The sequence below is a fragment of the Bombina bombina genome, chromosome 6 (assembly GCF_027579735.1).
Source record: "Bombina bombina isolate aBomBom1 chromosome 6, aBomBom1.pri, whole genome shotgun sequence".
Taxonomy (NCBI): Eukaryota; Metazoa; Chordata; class Amphibia; order Anura; family Bombinatoridae; genus Bombina; species Bombina bombina.
The window spans coordinates 628,842,880-628,864,827 of NC_069504.1; the positions used below are offsets into that span (position 1 = coordinate 628,842,880).

Sequence of the window (21,948 nt, forward strand, 5' to 3'; positions counted from 1 at the left end):
AACTTATTTTCTGAAAATATATATTTATATATATTTATATAATAAATATATATTTATATAATAAAGATGTTTTAAATTACCCCACTGTGCCGTTCCTCACTCCTCCCATCAGTCATTTCCTTATTTCATACTGAATGACGTATAGAGCGGTCCCACCCGCTCTATACGTATCTCCAAAGCACGTTCATGAGCACACAGTGATTCTACAATAATACAAAAATGTTTGCAATGCGCATGCGCTAAACAGGCTCGCGCTTGTCCTACAAGATTACGCAGAGGACACAGGAGGCGGATGACGTAGATCTCTGTCCACCTAACGGCCAGAATTTCAAATGGATATTGAAAAAACGTGACATGGCAAGAAAAAAAAAAAGAAAAAAATCGGTTTGATTTTACAGATAGCCCAAATGTAAGGATAAAGATATAAATCTCAGTTTATACTTAATTGTAAAAAAAAATGATGAATTAAAGTATCATTCATTTAGGTTGACAAGCAAAACTACATAATGACATACAGTGAACTTTACCTTCACTTTAAATTAGAAATGATCAATGAAAATATGTGAAATTCACTGTTTTCTGACGCTATTATATACTATATATAATTATAAACAACTGAGAAAGACTGCTAAAATAATTTGCATAAAAGTGCTTTAGGATTTTCTCACATCCATCCTAGTGTCAATAGAGTCGGTAACTGCTGACCCTTGTGAGTATTACATTGACAAGGATGAACGGGAAGAATTTTGGAAGAGGTAAGTATTATAATAATACATTAAAAAAATGCAGGTTTTTAAATTCTGTAATGTATTTAAACACTTTGATATCTTTTTAAGGTCCTGAACTTTAACTATATAACTGCATCCCTCATTTTAGAACACTGATGTGGGCGATCTTGGGGTGGGCTGAGCAGCCAAGGGTAAGGTTTAGTCAATATAGAAAAGCTAGTGGCAGGGTTTGGCCACTCCAATATGGCTTTTTTTGTGTTCATGTGTGAGTTTGGATGTTCCCAGGATTACATTGAGACACAGGGGGCATGCATTATGGAAGAAGAAACAATTAGATGGGGCTTTCAAATCAGAGATATGCCACAAATCGTCTTTGTGTTTAAAAGACAAAAATCAAGCTAAAATAGTACTCTAATGGTCTCTTTTGATAAATTAAAATACTTTCAATGAGTACTTTTAAGGCTACTTTAAAATGTTTCCTACTTTATTTAATAAAATTATCATCTTTGTCTCTTAGTTTCAAAATGATTGGTAATGTTCCTTTGACAATTTTCATCTATATTGTTTCCAATAAGTGGCATGACATGAAATAAGATTAAATGGGGTGAAAGCTGAACGTTATATATTGAATAATAACTGAGTGTAAAAAAAAAAAAAGAATAAATCAATCAATAAAAACTAAAAAAAAAACGAAAAGTTGATAAATCCAGGATATTTCTTAAATTTAGCAAGAAAGCAATAAACTATTTAATGATCTAAACTGCAGCCACTAAAGTGGAATCATACATTCAACAATGGAAGAAAACTATAAAAGTTAAGCATTTCAAATAAACAAACTAAGTATATATTTTGTAACTTTTCTAAAAAATAAAATCTTGTTTTGGATATTGCGCAATGAAAAGTGCTGTATATAGAAAAATATATAAATACATTAGTTAGTGGTGTTTATATAGAAGCAACTCTTTTCTTTAATAATGTATAGACATTCAAATGATGATGGTAATATAAAGAAAACATAATTTCTAAATTCCATAGATATATACACATATTACAACATAAAGATATATGTATATAAGCATATACATATATATATTGAGTGTTAATACAGTCCCTGTAGATCACAATGTAAAGGCACTTTTCAGTGCCTTTTTTGTCTAATACCCCATAGTTGCACACTTTAACCGATATAAAAAATAAAGATGGTCAACGTTTTTATTAGTAACATGAGACAAAACTCTTTATTTTGGAGGTCATTCGAGGACATTTTTAAATTTAACCAGAGTTCTGACCTCTGGTTAATTTTCAGAGCACTAATTGCTACTGCGAGCTTGCAGTAGCATAACCCAAGCCACTTGCAATGGCTGGTTATTTAGCATGCACTCGTAAATGGGTGAATGTGCGCTCCACTTGTAAACTAGCCCAAAATATTGAAAACATTTATATAAATTATTAAAAATTATTAACATACTGTGATGTTTAATAATTTTTAAAAATGTATATATATTTTATATTTTATATGTAATATTTAAATAACAGACCTTAACATTACTAAGTTTTCATGTTTGCTAACCCAACCACATTAAAATCTAAATTGAGATACCCGATGCATATTTTACATTCCTATGTTCTTCACATCTAAAATAATTTACTTTTTATTATTATATATGATACTCTCCATGTAAAATACATATCTAATTCTATATATCTATAGGAAAGATATGCAGGTAAAGGTATATTCACATATATATAGAAATATGTATTTTAGAATAAAAATAACATTATCTTGTAAGTGAAGAACATTGGAATGATACATATGAATACATATATAGACATACATATAAGTGCATTGGAGCCCTTTGCAGTAAAGTAGCTGAAAACATGCAAAATCATATTTTTGCAATATTCATATTTAATAAAGTGATTGTGTATTTACTATAAATATCTCACATTCCAATGTTCTTCACATAGTGGAATATGTTATGAGTAGTTATTAATAGATATTCCTATCTATATCTGTATATATCTATACATATATAATAATCTATATATCTATATATATGTATATATACTGTATATATATATATATATATATATATATATATATATATAGCTATACATTTTACAAAAAAAATCATATATATAGAAATATGTATTTAACAATAAATAGAACATATTCTGCTATGTGAAAAACATTGGAATGTGAAATATTTATATTTCATGTCAGGTTATCGTACTTGGTTAAATGTGAACGGGTTTGCCAAATAGTTTTTTCCCCAGTTGTCACACTCCATTAAAGTCTGTTGGACCAATTTATCAAGCTCAGTATGGAGCTTGATGCCCCTGTTTCCATGTGAACCTTCAGGCTTGCAGGAAACAGAAGTTATAAAGCAGCAGTCTAAAGACCGCTGCTCCATAACTTGTCCATCTGCTCTGAGACCACGGACAGAAATCAACCTGATTGAATACGATCGAGTTGATTGACACCCCCTGCTAGCAGCTAATCTGCAGGGGGCGGCATTGCACAAGCAGTTCACAAGAACAGTGTATGCTGTCGGCATTTATCGATGTGCAGGGGACATGATACACTACATTGCATCATGTCCGCTCGCACTATGATAAATCTACCCCTATGAGAGAATACGTTAATCCAGTCCCGATACGCAAGCAAAAACTTTTTACTTTCAACTTGTAATATGTGCAATATCTGGCATGCGCAAAAAGCTGAAGTAGAGCGCAGTCAGCATGAGAGCATTAATTAAGAGTTTTTGCATACAACAAATCAAAAGAGAGAATCTCAACAGGAAAGAAATGTTGCTCAGTAGTAGCTTGTTCTATGGGATGGTGCCTATTGTGGGTCCTCTTTTATCTCACCTGTTCCCATTTTTAACCGTTGTTTGTCCAACATGATGGGGCTGAATTATTAAGCTATGAATTGAGCTTGATGCCCCTGTTTCCGTGCCAGAAACAGCAGTTATGAATCAGCGGTCTAAAGACCCGCTGCTTCATAACTGGTCCTCCTGCTCTGAGGCCGCAGGCAGAAATCAACCCAATTGAATCAACCCTGCTAGCGGCCGATTTGCCGCGAATCTCCAAGGGGCGGCATTGCACAAGCAGTTCACCCGAATTTTTCACACATTTTTTCCAAGGATTTGTATTATTTTTTATTGTATTACAAAGACATTTCACGGCAGACTCACTCATAGATGCAATCGTAGGACACTATTTTGTCATCTGGACTTATCACTGTGTATCTGTTTTTTTAATATGTTATATGTTTAAACTTAACAGTATTACCAATAACTCTTACATATATTCAACACTGATACTGTTAACTTTATATTAGTCTACCTCATCAGGTTTTACAGGACACAAATTCTGTTTAATATCCTATTTGATATTATCTTAACTGATTTTATCTCTTTTATTATTTTTATTTGTTTGTTTCATGGATCCATGACATTACATTATATGTGGTATTTAATAAATGTATAGAATTTTTAATATAAGACATTTCCTTTGCCTAGTGTCATTTAGGCGCTCTTTGTTTTTAGCAATGACAAATGCTGAGAGCGTACGCTGTCGGCATTTATCGATGTGTGGCGAACTTGATACGCTACATCGTATCATGTCCGCTCGCACTATGATAAATTGGACCCGATGTCTCTTTACACCTTCACATCATCTAACTACACCAACATTTCTCACAGAATCTGAAAATTTCTCAATTATTAATGTGTAAAACTCTCAATAATGTCAATATATTTCATGCTGTCACTTTCTTACAATGCCTTTTCACACTGTATACCAGCTCACTTTCCAATGTTTCTGCACCCCACTCAGGTGCTTCCCTTGCTTGGGGATGATACATCTTGTTGCCCCCTGTAACCCTTATACTTACAGCTTTTTTCTACAACCTGTATTGTCAAATAGGAAAAAAATACACAAAACTAAGGATGATGGAAACATCTGTTTTTGATTGGGGATTAGTCAGAATTTTAATAGCTTAGGAAAAATAAAGTAAATCATTTACATACTATATACAGTTGTGCCCATAAGTTTACATACCCTGGCAGAATGTATGATTTCTTGACCATTTTTTCAGAGAATATGAATGATAACGCAAACACTTTTCTTTCACTCATGGTTAGTGTTTGGCCGAAGTAATTTATTATCAATCAACTGTGTTTACTCTTTTTAAATCATAATGACAACAGAAACTACCCAAATGACCCTGTTTAAAAGTTTACATACCCTGGTGATTTTGGCCTGATAACATGCAAACAAGTTGACACAAAGCGGTTTGAATGGCTATTAAAGGTAACCATCCTCACCTGTGATCTATTTTCTTGTAATTATTGTGTGTATGAAAAGGTCAATGAGTTTCTGGACTCCTGACAGACCCTTGCATCTTTCATCCAGTGCTGCACTGATGATTCTAGATTCTGAGTCATGGGGAAAGGAAAATAATTGTCAAAGAATCTGCGGGAAAAGGTAGTTGAACTGTATAAAACAGGAATGGGATATAAAAAGATATCCAAGGAATTGAGAATGCAAATCAGCAGTGGTCAAACTCTAATAAAGAAGTGGAAAATGAGGGGTTCTGTTAAAACCAAACCAAGGGCGGGTAGACCAACTAAAATTTCAGCCACAACTGCCAGGAAAATTGTTCGGGATGCAAAGACCAACCCACAAATAACTGCAGGTGTAATACTGAAGAAAGATGGGCTGCATGGTCAAGTCGCCAGAAGAAAGCCATTACTAGGCAAATGCCACAAAGTTTCCCACTTACAATACGCCAAACACCATAGAAACACCACAGAAACAGGCCTCAAACTTTCTGGCACAAAGTCATTTGGAGTGATGAGACCAAAATTGAGCTTTTTGGCCACAACCATAAACGCTACATTTGGAGAGTCAACAAGGCCTATGATGAAATGTACATCATTCCTACTGTGAAACACAGAGGTGGATCGCTGATGGTTTGGGGATGTGTGAGCTACAAAGGCACAGGAAATTTGGTCAGAATTGATGGCAAGATGAATGCAGTATGTTATAAACAGAACGCCTCATTTTCCACTTCTTGATTAGAGTTTGAACACTGCTGATTTGCAGTCTCAATCCCTCATATCCCTTTCATGTTTTATACAGTTCAACTACCTTTTTCCCACAGATCCTTTGACAATTCATTTTCTTTCCCCATGACTCAGAATCCAGAAATGTTAGTGCAGCACTGGATGAAAGACACAAGGGTCTGTCAGGAGTCCAGAAACTCATTGACCTTTTATAAACACACACTAATTACAAGAAAACAGATCACAGGTGAGGATGGTTACCTTTAATAACCATTCAAACCCCTTTGTGTCAACTTGTGTGCATGTTATCAGGCCAAAATCACCAGGGTATGTACATTTTTGATCAGGGTCATTTGGGTAGTTTATGTTGTCATTAAGATTTAAGAAGAGTAAACACATTTGATTGATAATAAATGGCTTCAGCCAAACACTAACCATGAGTGAAAGAAAAGTTTTTGTGTTATCATTCATATTCTCAGAAAAATGGCCAAGAAATCATAAATTCTGCCAGGGTATGTAAACTTATGGGCACAACTGTACATAGCACCATGTTTTGTTTTTCTTCAACTTTTTTTACAAAAAAACAATAATTCTCTAGATTAACTATTTGTGTGTGTGTGTGTGTGCAAAATGAAGCCACAGGATATTCAGTCAATTTGCAGCTGAGCTGATTGCTAGTAGTGAGTTGCCTGCTTTTTTTACACATCATGAAAAATAATGGCAAAGTCTTATACATTGTTTTTTAACCATTCCATTGTTCCCTGGGTTCACAGTAACTGAAGAAAACACCCTACAACTTGATTGTATTCTATGATTTTAAAGTAATATGGATGTCAAAGGTAAACTTCATGATTGTTTTAATAGTAACACCCACCTTGGGCCGAATTATCAAGCCCTGAATGAAGCTTGATGCCCCTGTTTCCACGCGATCCTTCAGGCTCGCCGGAAACAGAAGTTATGAAGCAGCGGTCTAAAGACCACTACTCCATAACTTCTCTGCTGCCTCTGAGGCTGCAGTTTTCAATCCACACGATCCTATATGTTTGGGCTGAATGACACCCCCTGCTAGCGGCCAATTGGCCGTGAATCTGCAGGGGGCGGCATTGCACAAGCAGTTCACAAGAACTGCTTGTATAATGTTAAATGCTGACATCGTCTGCATTTATTGATGTGCGGTGGACATGATAAATTGGCCCCCTTGAGTCAGTCCTCCATAAATGTTATAGATCTCTACCGTACTATTACTATGTGCCTCTGTCCACTCTCCCATTTTCTTATGGGCTGCTTACAAATTAATTTCTTAACTTTACACCTATTTTTGAATCCTGTTAAACTTTAAACGGACAGTAAAGTCAAAATTAAATGTTCATGATACATATAGGGCATGTTGTTTTAAATGACTTTCTAGTTTACTTCAATTATTTAATTTTCTTCATTCTCTTAGCATCCTTTTTTAAAAGGGGTACCTAGGTGTGCACTATTTTTAGGAACTAGTTGCTAATTAGAGGCTAAATATATATTTGTCTTTCATTGACTTGCCAGATATATTTGGCTGGTTTCCAGTAGCACACTACTGCAGCTTGTGCAAAGGATACCCAGAAAATAAAGCAAACTTGATAATAGAAGCATATTGTAAAATTGATTAAGATGATATGCTCTTCTAGAATCATGAAATAAATCTTTTGGGTGTCATGTCCATTTAAACAAAAATAAAAAAGTAAAGTTGTTTCTACACTTCTTGGCAGGCTACGTCAAAAATTGGACATCCCCCCAATGACAGCCCTGACGTTGGACGCTGAAATGGCCTTCGACAGGGTCCGATGGGATTATATTTGGGAGGTGCTTAAGATCTTTGGATTCCCCCTACCAATAATATTGGCAATTCAAGTATTATACTCCTCACCTTTTTGCCAAAGTTAGGGGCATGGGATTTTGTTCTTCTAATATAGCTATCACAAATTATACAAGAAAGGGATGCCCTTTGTCCCCTCTAATATTCGCCCTAGTAATGGAACTCTTGCTCAAGCTATTATAACTTTTCCCCTGATTGGTCTTTTCGCAGACAATGTTACTCTCCTGTTAACTGATCCGACTGTGTCTATCCCCTCATTGTTTAACCTAATTGAACGATTTGGCAGACTCAGTTATTATAAGGCTAATGTGTCTAAAACTGATGTTTATGCAATTAATATTTCGCAAGTCCAGCTCACAGACTTACAACGAACAATTTTCAGTGGTCCACTACTCACCTTAAACACCTGGGGGTTCAGTTAAGTGCGGATAGAGAAACTACTATGAAATTAAATTTTAATAGCCTAATCTCCAATATCAAAGTGCTCACTTATAGCATATAAAACTTTGCAAATACTATTATCCAGAGGAGGCATTGCCTTCCCTAATATATCCCTATATTATGAGGCATCTAGGTTATCCCAGATTTCATCCTGGAGCTCGGAGGGAGAAAAACCAGGATGGTACAGATTAAAAGAAGCTTCTTTTCCACAGGGTCTAGAGTTAGCCGAGGTTATATGGGTCCCGAAACATAAATCTTTAGTCAAACAGATTAATAACCCTATAGTCCAACAGAATATTTCATTATGGCACGACATACGCCATTATTCGGAAGTATCGCCACATCCTTCACCTATTCATATACTGAGAGGTCTCCTGTTGGACTTTCAGAGTATACACAAGGAATATTGGAGAACTTTGGGGAAAATCCAAGTTTCGGACATATATCCAAATGGGACTCTTAGCAGTACTGCTATCTTAACTGCTAATATGATTGAGAGCCCTCGTTGGTTTAGTTTTGAGTCTTTTAGGATTTTAAACCTAATTTAATCATGAGGTTTCCCTAAAAAAGATCTAAGACAGGCTACTAAATGGGAGAAGAGATGTATAAGGGTACTAGCAAGATTAGACCCCTTTCCTTTCCACTATGAAACCCTACTTAAGGATCACTCCCAGGGTATCCTGTGGCAGATAAGGGCCTGGGGGAGTGAACTTAACATAGTAATAACAGCACAGGACCTTAGTAAGGCAATATATTTAACGAGAAAGATTCTACACTGTGTGACGGTTATGGAAGTGTACACGAAGGTGCTATTGAAATGGCATAGAATACCAATAAGGATTGCTAGAATGTTTAACCCCTTAATGACCACAGCACTTTTCCATTTTCTGTCCGTTTGGGACCAAGGCTATTTTATACATTTTTGCGGTGTTTGTGTTTAGCTGTAATTTTCCTCTTGCTCATTTACTGTACCCACACATATTATATTACTGTTTTTCTCGCCATTAAATGGGACCTTTCCAAAGATACATTATTTTCATCATATCTTATAATTTACTATAAAAAAAATTATAAAATATGAGAAAAAAATGGAAAAAAAACACTTTTTTCTAACTTTGACCCCCAAATCTGTTACACATCTACAACCACCAAAAAACAACCCATGCTAAATATTTTCTAAATTTTATCCTGAGTTTAGAAATAACCCAATGTTTACATGTTCTTTGCTTTTTTTGCACGTTATAGGGGCATAAATACAAGTAGCACTTTGCTATTTCCAAACCATTTTATTCAAGATTAGCGCTAGTTACATTGGGACACTGATATCTTTCAGGAATCCCCTGAATATCCCTTGACATGTATATATTTTTTTTTAGAAGACATCCCAAAGTATTGATCTAAGTCAATTTTGGTATATTTTCATGCCACCATTTCACCCGCCCAAATGCGATCAAATACAAAAAATCGTTCACTTTTTCACAAACTTTCGGTTTCTCACTGAAATTATTTACAAACAGCTTGTGCAATTATGGCATAAATGGTTGTAAATTTTTCTCTGGGATCCCCTTTGTTCAGAATAGCAGACATATATGGATTTGGCATTGCTTTTTTGGTAATTAGAAGGCCGCTAAATGCCGCTGCGCACCACACTTGTATTATGCCCAGCAGTGCAGGGGTTAAATTAGGGAGCTTGGTAGGGAGCTTGTAAGGTTATTTTTAGCTTTAGTGTAGTGTAGCAGACAACCCAAAGTATTGATCTAGGCCCATTTTGGTATATTGCATTCCACCATTTTACCGCCCAAATGCGATCAAAATAAAAAAAAAAGTTGAATTTTTCACAATTTTAGGTTTCTCACTGAAATGATTTACAAACAGCTTGTGCAATTATGGCACAAATGGTTGTAAATGCTTCTCTGGGATCCCCTTTGTTCAGAAATAGCAGACATATATGACTTTGGTGTTGCTTTCTGGTAATTAGAAGGCCGCTAAATGCTGCTGCGCATCACACGTGTATTATGGCTAGCAGTGAAGGGGTTAATTAGGTAGTTTGTAGGGAGCTTGCAGGGTTAATTTTAGCTTTAGTGTAGAGCTCAGCCTCCCACCTGACACATCAGACCCCCTGATCCCTCCCAAACAGCTCCTTCCCTCCCCCACCCCACAATTGTCCCCGCCATCTTAAGTACTGGCAGAAAGTCTGCCAGTACTAAAATAAAAGTTTTTTTTATTTTAATTTTAATTTTTTTTAAAGCATATTTACATATGCTGTGTGTAAGCATCCCCCCTTAGCCCCCAGCATCCCTTGATCCCCCCCAAAACAGCTCTCTAATCCTCCCCATCTGCCTTATTGGGGGCCATCTTGGGTACTGGCAGCTGTCTGCCAGTACCCATTTTGCAAAATAAAAAGTTTTTTTTTGTTTTTATTTTTATTTTCTGTAGTGTAGCTTCCCCCTTCCCCACAGACCAACCCCCACCACCTGCCTGATCTTTTTTTTGTCCAACTTTTTTCCCCTTTTCTGTCCATTTTACTGTTACTTTTTCTGTAGTGCAGCGGTTCCCACCCGCTCCCCTCCTGTGCACGCGCCCGCCTCCACCCTCCCGTGCACGCGCACGCACCCTTGCGCGCCCCCCGGGCATACCCGCCCCCCGATCCCGCCCCCCCTCAGCATCATCCAGGGCCATCGATGGCCGCCACCCGCCTCCCACACTGGGCTCCCACCCACCAACGAACCTAGCCGTTAATGTCCGGTGCAGAGAGGGCCCACAGAGTGGCTCTCTCTGCATTGGATGGCTAAAAAATGGTTATTGCAGGATGCCTCGATATCGAGGGCATCACTGCAATAACCGGGAAAGCAGCTGGAAGCGAGCAGGATCGCTGCCAGCTGCTTTCCACACCGAGGACGTGCAGGGTACGTCCTCAGGCGTTAACTGCCTTTTTTGTGAGGACGTACCCTGCACGTCCTCGGTCGTTAAGGGGTTAATATTGGCTCTTCATTATGCTGGAGAATTGCAGGCAACAAGGTTCTGATCTGCACATCTGGTGGTCCTGCCTGAGATTGGTAATGCTCTGGCAGAACATTGGAGTGCTGATACAGTCTCTGAATATTTATATACCCCTTTCTCCTCAACTAGCTATTTCCACTAGAAGTCTCATGATTTATATACTGGCAGCAGTTAAACTCTGCATTGCGAGAGCTTGGAAGAGTCCAGAACCACTTAATTGTAGTAATGTGTGCGATTTAGTAAACTATTTTGCAAAAATGGAGAGATTTGTTGCTAAGGAGCAAGACAGGATGGACGTTTACTGGGAGACCTGGTATGACTGGATTAATATTCAGTAGGATAGCTGGAATATGAATGACACCGTAAAATCCTTCTCTTTTATTTCCTCTCTTCTTTCCTCCCATCCCTCCTACAACATTCCTCATCCTGAGACGCCTAGGTTATCAATTACAATTGGGGCTGTTAAGGCATGACTAACTGACACGGCTCTGTGGGCACACCCTGGCGTGGGAGAAGCATAAATGGTATAGAGATTCACAGATGATTATTATATATTCCTATTTTAGGCTGATATCAGTCTTTCCCTATTTCCCCCTTATTAATGAATACTATGTGAAGACGGGTAAATACATCACACCCTGTATACTTAAAATTAATAATTTGATCCAAGATTTTCTCACCACAGTAGTTGCAGACCAATAATGGAAACTTAGACACTGCTTGAGTCATGATGACGTAGATGCATATTATGTTCACGCTACATTGTATTATGCAATGTGTTCATGTTATATTGATGTGATAGCACTAAATGGATGATTGTATAATTTACCATATGTGAGATGTACTTCGATGTTTTGTTGTTACTCAATAAAAAGATTATAAAAAAAAATTGGACATCCCAGCTTTAAATTGATGCTTTCATGCAAACAACAATGAATAAGTAAAACATTATTTTTAAGTACAAACTGTGAGATATGATAGTCCCTTTTATTGGTTTTTTTTTGTAAAACAAAAATTAGAAAAAAAAATGTTTTAGCAATAAAAATGTAGAACTAAAAATTGCATTCATTAGTAGTATTAAATCAATCTTGTTAAGTAGTCTCAGTCAGATATCATGAATAAATATATGCAATACAAAGGGAAATCCCATGAAGTGCTGTTAATATGGTATTATATTCACGTGTACTAATCCTCGTGTACTTTTTATAGATAGTATGGTTTCAAAGGGGTGAGTTTTTAATTTGGTTTAATTCTCTCAAAATAAAAGTGTAGTACAGAATAATAAAATCTTTCTTAATCACAAAGTCTCATCTTCAAGCAATGGGATAGGCTGGAAAGCCAAAATTATAATCTTCAAAAACATACATTGACATTTACTGACTACTATATTAAAAAATGTAATAGTATACATTTATTTAAATTTCTCTGCATTGTAATCTACAATTAACATAACATGACAGCTAAAGTGCATTTCAAATTACAATTTTCATCATAGTGAACCTTTACAATGTATTAAAAAAATCATCCAATATAAAAAGCTTGCTTCTCTAGTAATTCAAGAGATTTTGAAATAATAAGAAGACCAACCGTGGTTTCCTATAAAAAGTTAAACACACATAATGAATACAGTACAAATCATTTTTTTTAAAGAATTGAAAAAAAAGCTCTTCAAGTCCAAAAGTAATTTGAAAGGAATAGCAAATCGTTCTAATTTATTTATACTTTCTAGTCTCTGGGAACGTACAGCAGAAAATTAAGTTCAGGCAAAACGTTCTTGAGGTAAAACAAAACTGCAAAAGCATTGCTGTCTCAGAAATATTGTGTTGAGCAATATTTTACATTTTATCTGTTAGCAGAAACTTCCCTTTTTTGAAAACTAAATTTAAAAACACTGGTACGCAAGTTGCATATAAAAGTTGAGAATTAACTTAATTAACGATCATGTCCGCCGCACATCGATAAATGCCGACAGTATACCCTGTCGGCATTTATCATTGCACAAGCAGTTCTGGTGAATTGCTTGTGCAATGCTGCCCCATGCAGATTCGCAAAGGGGTGTCAATCAACCCGATCGTATGAGATTGGGCGGATCGATGTCCTCAGCCTCAGAGGAGGCGTACGAGTTAAGGAGCATTGGTCTTAAGACTGCTGCTTCTTAACTCCTGTTTCCAGCGAGCCTAAAGGCTCACACGGAAACGGGCATTTAGGTCCATTCAGCCCTTAATTTTTAAATGCAAATTAATCAAAGATACATTTTTGTTGACACAGGTTTTTGCACAGTTGAATATGCAAAGAATGACATAGATATTAATCTTTCTGAAATTCTCATTCAATATTGAAGAAACTGGATTGGTTGTTTTTTTATTTTTTTTATTAAAGTGATCACAATCTCATCATGTTAAGCACAGCTGAGCTTGATAACTTCCACTAAATTTGATCCCTATTTCCCCACAACAGCACCGTTTACTACCAATAATAGTTGGTCATCTACGAAAATTGAATAGATACTCAAAAAATATAATTACTTTCTAGGCTGCCTAACTGCTTTTACCAACTGACCAGGCATGCTCTCCTGACAGTCTCTTTCTATCTCTACCTCTGCATGTTACAATGGTCATTATCCTGAATTTAATTTAAGCTGATAATGTGTTCAGTATTTTTATTTTTTTATTATTTTTCTCAATCTAATTGTTGTAAAAAAAAAAGTCCTATTGCCATTTTTTTGCATGGGCAGCGGCATCTATTTTTTTTTACTCCAATCATCCGAACATGATATATTTATTGTTTATCTGATGTGTTTTATCAGTCAAACTGTAAGTTTGTGAGCATTTATAAAGTGCTTTAGGATGTTAAATTTGATGTGTACATTTTATTGTTGATATTTAGGTGATAGGTTGTGATGAGCTCTGAAATCAGTGCTGTCCATGCATTGTATGGGTGACTTTTTCCAATATCTGCTCCAATATTTTTTCCAAGACAAGAATGCTTGTGTAATGAGCTGTGATTTTAGGTTTATTTTAAATTTCTCCCAACTGGAGGCACCGCAAAGAGACAACAGGGTTGTCAGAATAGCTTTAAAGGAATATGGAAGGCAAAATTAAACTTTTATGTAACAGATAAAAGGCTATATTATGAGTGGAGCACAATTTATTGCTCCTGCTGGCGCGTACACTTTGCTAGACAAGGCTTTTTGCACGCATCTTGTAGCGCAACATATTATTAAGTTGAAAGTAAAAATGTTCCGTGCAAGCAATTCGCCATGTGTGCTAACCAAACCTCTTTATACATATTTTACATTCCTATGTTCTTCACATAGAAAATAATGTACTTTATTATTATTAATAATATTATATGATACTGTTCATGAAGAGATTGTGTTCATTTCATTGTGAGCTATAATAGATGAATAAATAATTTAAACCGTTCGTCAAGTAAACATGAGCCATGGAAGATGAAAATAGTGTGACACACCTTGTAATAATCCACAGAAAGCATTCCGTTTTAGAATGTGTCCAGATAGAAAACTAATATACACATTTGCTTCATTTTAGCCACATGAAAATATATTGACAATAAAGATCTACATGCAAACATTATAATCACATCACTAATCCTGCTGGCTCCTAAGTTGGAATCTGTCAAACCCCAGCCCAGAGTTTTTAAGTTTATATGGCAAAATAATTTGTTCTGCTTTGTAAGCAGTTAGCTAGCTGGGGAATATGTTGTAGGCTATCCCAATAGACATGAACTAATACCACAAAAGGATGGAGGAGATATAATTTTGAGAAACACTCTGCTAAGTCAGAATGAGAGCTAACATTGTAATATTGTAATTCGGTTTTGGAGATAAATATCCTTGAAACCACTAAATTAATTTACTTCAAATTGTAAAGACTTGCACCCATGGAAATTAAACTTTTTGTACCTAATTTGAGGGAATCAAATAAGGTTTTAAGAACATTTGCAAACCTGGGCTTATAATAGAACATTTGTCTGATTTTAAACTATGGCTATTTCCCACCACCTCTCAAACAAGAAGGTGCTATGGTGCCCATATTGCTACATTTATGTTAAACTCTTTTTTAATTTATTAATGCAGAATATAAAAAACTTTTTATAAACTAACACTTACTACTTTAGCATCCCTGTATTGGCAAGAACGATCAATAGATTATGGACATTTAAGTGAAGTCTGCATTCTTTCTATTAGTTTTTGCTATTGTATTGGCAAGAGAGACTTACTTGAAGGGACAAAAGTCAAAATGTAACTGTGGATTTCGATGGGATATAGCGCCAAAGACGAGCACCTATAGCTCTGAACAGTGGGCTAACTAGCTAGCTTGGAAAATGTACTAAGAAAATAAATGTGTTCAGAGCGCCTTAAATGGGCTAGGTGTTGTACAATGTGTAGAGTGTGTATTTAGAAATATTTTAATTGTAAATCTAGTACTTTACACAAGAATAAAACATGCCACGGTGGGTACAGTGGTAATAAATGACAATAAAAACAATAAGATGTGGATCCACTCTTGTACAAATTAAATATTGAATATATCTATATAAAAACACTGAATATAAAATGATGCAGGGGCAATAATAATAGTAGACCCAATAAAAATATGAGAAAGACCGCTGCTCCATAGCCCTGTCCGCCTGCTCTGAGCAGGCGGACAGGAATCGCCAGAAATCAACCCGATCGAGTACGATCAGGTTGATTGACACCCCTCTTGTGAGCTGCTGGTGCAATGCTGAATACGGAGAGCGTATTGCTCTCCGCATTCAGCGAGGTCTTGCGGACCTGATCCGCAGTGTCGGATCAGGTCCGCAAGACCTTTCTTAAATAGGGGCCATTGTGTCAACTTAATTATTCAAAAGTGAAAAAAATTATGTGAAAAATTGAAAAAATTACAAAGGAAAAAATGAAAAAATGCTGATCAAAAAATAAAAAAAAGTGAACAAAGTCAGTGATAATAATAAAAAAAGGAAAAAAAGAGAACAAAATCAGTGATTGTAATCCAAGAAACAAAATCCTAAAAAAGGCTAAATGTGAAGATCCAAATAAAAGTCAAAAGTTAATAATGTGTAGAAAAGGAAACCTTATTTTCCTAGTGGTGAGAGTCCGTCTGAGGTTCCTGATGGTGAGAATAAAGTCAACGGTCTTTTAGGTCAAACCCAATTAATGGGCTAGTGTTCCTGTTCCTGATGGTGAGAACCTTTGGTGGTTGGGAGAAACTCCAATCCAAAAAAAAAATATTTTTCTTTTAAATCATAAATTAAACCTAAAGGCAAATAAAAACTTATATAAAATCAGAATAGTGCTTACCAGCTGTGGTCAACGCGTTCGGCCTCCTCTAGGCCTTTCTCAAGACTGCCCTGGCAGCTGGTAAGCACTATTCTGATTTTATATAAGTTTTTAGTACCATCTACACTATTGTTGTTTTTATTTGCCTTTAGGTTTAATTTATGATTTAAAAAGAAATTTTTTTTTTTTTTGGATTGGAGTTTCTCCCAACCACCAAAGGTTCTCACCATCAGGAACAGGAACACTAGCCCATTAATTGGGTTTGACCTAAAAGATCGTTGACTTTATTCTCACCATCAGGAACCTCAGATGGACTCTCACCACTAGGAAAATAAGGTTTCCTTTTCTACACATTATTAACTTTTGACTTTTATTTGGATCTTCACATTTAACCTTTTTTAGGATTTTGTTTCTTGGATTACAATCACTGACTTTGTTCTCTTTTTTCATTTTTTGAGCAGCATTTTTTCATTTTTTCCTTTGTAATTTTTTAAATTTTTCACATAATTTTTTTCACTTTTGAATAAGTAAGTTGATACTGTCTGTTTTCTTTATATTTGCAATCACTAGGGATAATTTTTCACTCCCCTTTTTATACACATTATCACCACCAACACTGGTACACAATATCTCTTACGGTATCCTCCTCCTAGTCGAAATCAGCAATCCATTCTTTATTCATATGCATTATTCTATTCTAAATTCCAGAATAGAATAATGAATACGAATAAAGAATGCATCCAAAAAAATGAACGGATCCAAAAAAATTATTTAACAGCTAATTTGCTGAAATTTTTTTTTTTTAAAACTTAACTAAACTCATTTGCCGAAAGAAAATTATTTATTTAACTAATGAAAATGAAGCAAAACAATTTTTTAGCGTTGCACATGTCTAATCATTTTTATTACCATCATTTCACCACAAAACTGTGAGAGATTATTCTATAACTATGAAGGAAATAAAATTAATGTCAGTATTGGGAATGGCTGAACTTATGTTGTATGTGCTGTTAGGAGGACATAATATTACAAAAAATAAAATGCTGTAATGTGTTATAGCATTTTATTATTGCATTGTAATTTTGCATTTAACTCTATGTTTAACCTCTATAAAGATAGCTCCAGATTAGCAATGCCCTATTAGGAGCTAGCTAAACACATCTGGTGAGCCAATGACAAGAGGCAAATATGTGTATTCACTAATTACCAGGATATGCTTTTCAACAAAGCATACCAAAAGAACAAAGTATATTTCATAAATGAAATATCTTAAAATTGCATGCTTTTCTTGAAACATGAAATTTGAGTTTTGTCTTTCATGTTCCTTTAAGTTCACAAGGGCTAATAGTTCTAATACTTTTTGTGCTTTTTTTAAGCCAAAACATATTTCCATGACATATTTTATTTTGCCTGACAATTGTTAATGCAAAATAATTAAAATTTTCATTTTCCTTCTGTTGAATTCAGCTACATCCCACACATAATCTTTTTCTTCAACTTCATTATAAACCTGTATACCCACAGTGTCTTTGGGAACACTTAGAGTTAAATAATTCAACTTCGATCAATGATTATAAATTTCCTTTTATGTTTTCATTAAAAAAAAAAAAAACATAATGAAAGCTGTAAATATATGTAGAACATATTTGTAGTAACAGAATGGGGTTATGTATAGTATTGCTGTTTTAAACTTTAGAAAGAAATGAAAGCATATTGCAATGATATTTCATAAACAAATACTACATTTTCAGTTTGGGCAATGCCTTTCCAACTCCCATGTGTTTTGTCCATGAGTAGGTGACTTTAATTACATTTGAATTCCTCTCATAGAATTTAATTTACATTTATTACATTTGGATCTGCCCCTAGGAGAGCTGTTCTCTGTGATATGGAAAACAAGTATTTAATAATTACTTTGCTAGCCTTATAAATATGTCAAGATTTTGCAAGTAAATTACATTTAAGAGAGCCCTTTCTCAATTTGCTTCAAATTCAGCCATTTTGAATCTTTTGCACCATGGTGTGGGCAGGGGCTGCAAAACTGATGGTTAAATGGTTTATCCTTTTGGTAACTAAACAGCACTGCAACCCAATATACTCATTGAGAATATAATCTTATATGTAATAACTATTGCTATTTAAAACTATTTGTTAATTTCACATTGTATTTGTTAATATAACACAGAAAAACTGATACATTTAGAGTTCCTAACATAATATAGCAACTTAATTTGTCATGGTTCCACTAAACTGATTCCTCAATTGATCACATTAACAGACATATACACAATGGGAATCCACATGTCTTATGTGAACTGTTTTTTATGTGAACTATATGTGCTACAAAATAATGTTTACACTTTCAATGCATAGATCCTTTGGAAATTGACAATTAAAGATTCAGTTGCATATACACCACTTCATTGTGCTTTCGTTTTCTTTGCAGCACAACTGAAATTGATGATGAGCCTCCATGTGCAGAACAAATTGACTACAACTCTGACAGTTGTTCAGATCAGGAAGTGGAGTCATCTGATTTAGATTCTACAAAAAAACTGAGATTTTCAGAGTATGGTGACTACACAGAGGAAGATACACCTACCAGCTCTGAATTGCACGGTGAAGAATGTTTTGCCTCCAGAAAAAGTAAAGATTGCTTGAGAACATCAATCTCATTTCCAACTAAGCAAGATAGCTGCTCTCCAGAGACCAAAGGCTCACACTGCGAACAAAACTGTGACTTCTCTGCCAACTCTCAAATGGGACACTGTCTTTATTAGTTGTAATATGTATGTATGTATTTATGATGAAGCCAGAAAGATTTACTAAGATATTATATTCAAAATATTATTTTTGATAATTATAATTTTGTTTGTCTCTTAGCTTAGTGTTACATTTTAAAAGGGTAAATGTTCTTCCAACTATAAACATGATACACCTAAATGACATATATAAAATAAAGTTGCTTTTATCATATAATGGAAAAAAAAAGAAAAGAAACCAAGTTGACCCACCTAGAAAAACTTAAATCCAAAACATAATTTATATTTCTGTTGGCTCTAAAGAAAGGTCCCTCATGTGACCCCCTCTCTGAAGGCCCAATTATCAGAAGCTCACTGGCATGGAAACAAGTCACAAAAAAATGTTGTTTTTTGTTTTTGTTAGCAATATATTACCATATATGTGTCTCTCCTTCACACACAGAACACTACATAGCAAGATAAACAGTTCTCAAGCTAAAATGAGCATTTCTGAAATTATTTGAGTGACAATGTACATTATACATTATTATATGGAAAATTATTTTTAATTAAATTGCTTTCATATCGTGTTGCTATACTTTTTTTAAATGAAATGTTGAACATTATTTCCCATTCCAATTCTGCCATAAATACAAAGCATAGAAGGAATGATTTGTAATGAGAGATGTATGGTAAACAATTTTAAAAGTAAAGAAATTCAAATTTAACCATCATTTTTATTTTGCAATTTAGCAATTTCCTACATAATTAACACATGTTGAATTGAGGAACACCTTATTACAGATACGATTAACTTAATCTATTTATGCAGAGATCATGCAGAAGTCAGCTCCTCTTATAGGGCCTGATGATTTAACGTATGGCAGCATGGTGATAAATATGCTGCCTCTCACATTGGGCCCAATGACCTAAAGTTCTGTGGGCTGGCGAGATTATTAAAGAATACTCACCAGTACTTCTATTTTAATGGTGGAATGAAAGCAGGATGTCTTGCTAATGGACGTAGCCTACGGGGCCAATTTATCATGATGCGAGCGGACATGATCCGATATTGCGTATCATGTCCGCTGCACATCGATAAATGCCAACAGCATACACTCTTGGCATTTATCATTGCACCAGCAGTTCTGGTGAACTGATGGTGCAATACCACCCCCTGCGGATTCATAGCCAATCGGCCGCTAGCAGGGGGTGTCAATCAACCCGATCGTATTGGATTGGGTTGATTTTCTGCGATGTCTATCCGCCGCCTCAGAGCAGGCGGAGAGTTTATGTAGCAGTGGTCTTTAGACCTCTGCTTCATAATTTGTGTTTCTGGAGCTTGATAAATATGCCCCTACATATTTGTATGGGGAGGAGATGCGTACATTACAAAGTGCACAATAAAATTTGTATTTTAAAAATCTTACAAAATGAATAATTGTACCAATCACACAAAAATATTAAGGAAAACAAATTGTATTGCAATGGTCGGAGTGAAAAACCACTTCTGAACTTGCAAGGTTTAGAAAATTAGGCCCATGGGCAACCCTTACAGAATGATCGAAGAAAGGGGACTGAACAAGGAATTCCATTTGAGTTGTGAGATTTTCTTCATAGAAATGAATGAAGCTCACTAGAATGCGCAATCTCGCATGGGAGAGTAAATGTGACAGCAAACACACAGCACTGATAGCAACATTTAAGCACGTACAAACAAAATCACATGGTTTCAGCATAAGTTAAAGGGACATGAAACCCAATTTTTTTTTCTTTCGTGATTTAGAAAGAGCATGTCATTTTACACAACTTTCTAATTTACTTCTATTATCTAATTTGCTTCATTCTCTTGATATCACTTGCTGAAAAGCATATCTAGATATGCTCAGTAGCTGCTGATTGGTTGCTGCACATAGAGGCCTTGTGTGATTGGCTCACACATGTGCATTGCTATTTCTTCAACAAAGAATATCTAAAGAATTGAGCAAATTAGATAATAGAAGTAAATTGGAAAGTTGTTTAAAATGACATGCCCTATCTGAATCATAAAAGTTTAATTTTGACTTGACTGTCCCTTTAATATAGTTGAAACAAGAGTTCAGCAGTATATTTCAGTATTACTGAAATTCCAAGATCATTTTGCATCAGTGTAACTGCTTCATGTATAACAAATCCGACAGGTACATGTAATGCCTCTAGCTTAATTTACCTTGTGATCATATCTAGTTTCACAAACATGTCTTTTTCCAAAAGCCCAATGCGTATTTTGAAACAAAATCACCAGCCTTTATTTGGTGTTAAGAAATTGTGAGACCTACAGGTGTAAAATACTTAGATCCTTCCAATACAAATTTACATAGAATACATAGAATATGATTTTCCACATAATTGAAAGACAATGTCAATGGCATAAATGAAAATTCACATCTTGCAGTGTTTTCACATAATATCATTTTGATTTTACAGCATACATTGATTATGCTTTAGAAATATTTGTTTTATTGAGCACTATCCTGTATGTATCTCAGCATCACATACAGAAATGTAGGTTACGTCCCTAAGCGAGATACACATCTATCAGTGTAAAATGTACCTTGAAATCATCCCGTTGTTGACTTTGAAGTGCTGTCAGATTGTTTTAGATCATCTCACCTGAGCAGAGAGCCTTAGATCAGCAGGCCCATAGAGAGAACTAATATGTTTTGAAGAGACGTCTTTTAACTGCACAAGTCATGTATCCTAAACAAAACCGTTTTCCAAAGAGGTTATGAGAGTTTTAAATTTTGAATGTGTTTAAGTAGTGTGAAAATAC

At 35.2% G+C, this 21,948-nt stretch overlaps 1 protein-coding gene across 1 annotated transcript in view; it reads left to right on the forward strand.

Moving 5' to 3' along the window:
* AGBL1 (AGBL carboxypeptidase 1) overlaps positions 1–19,726 on the forward strand; it is a 1,247,389-nt gene extending 1,227,663 nt beyond the window's left edge. Inside the window, exon 23 of the mRNA XM_053717645.1 lies at positions 18,842–19,726. Coding sequence (XP_053573620.1) covers positions 18,842–19,175 — 334 coding nt within the window. The 3' untranslated portion in view covers positions 19,176–19,726. The remainder of the gene's footprint in view (positions 1–18,841) is intronic.
* Positions 19,727–21,948: the final 2,222 nt, after the last annotated feature.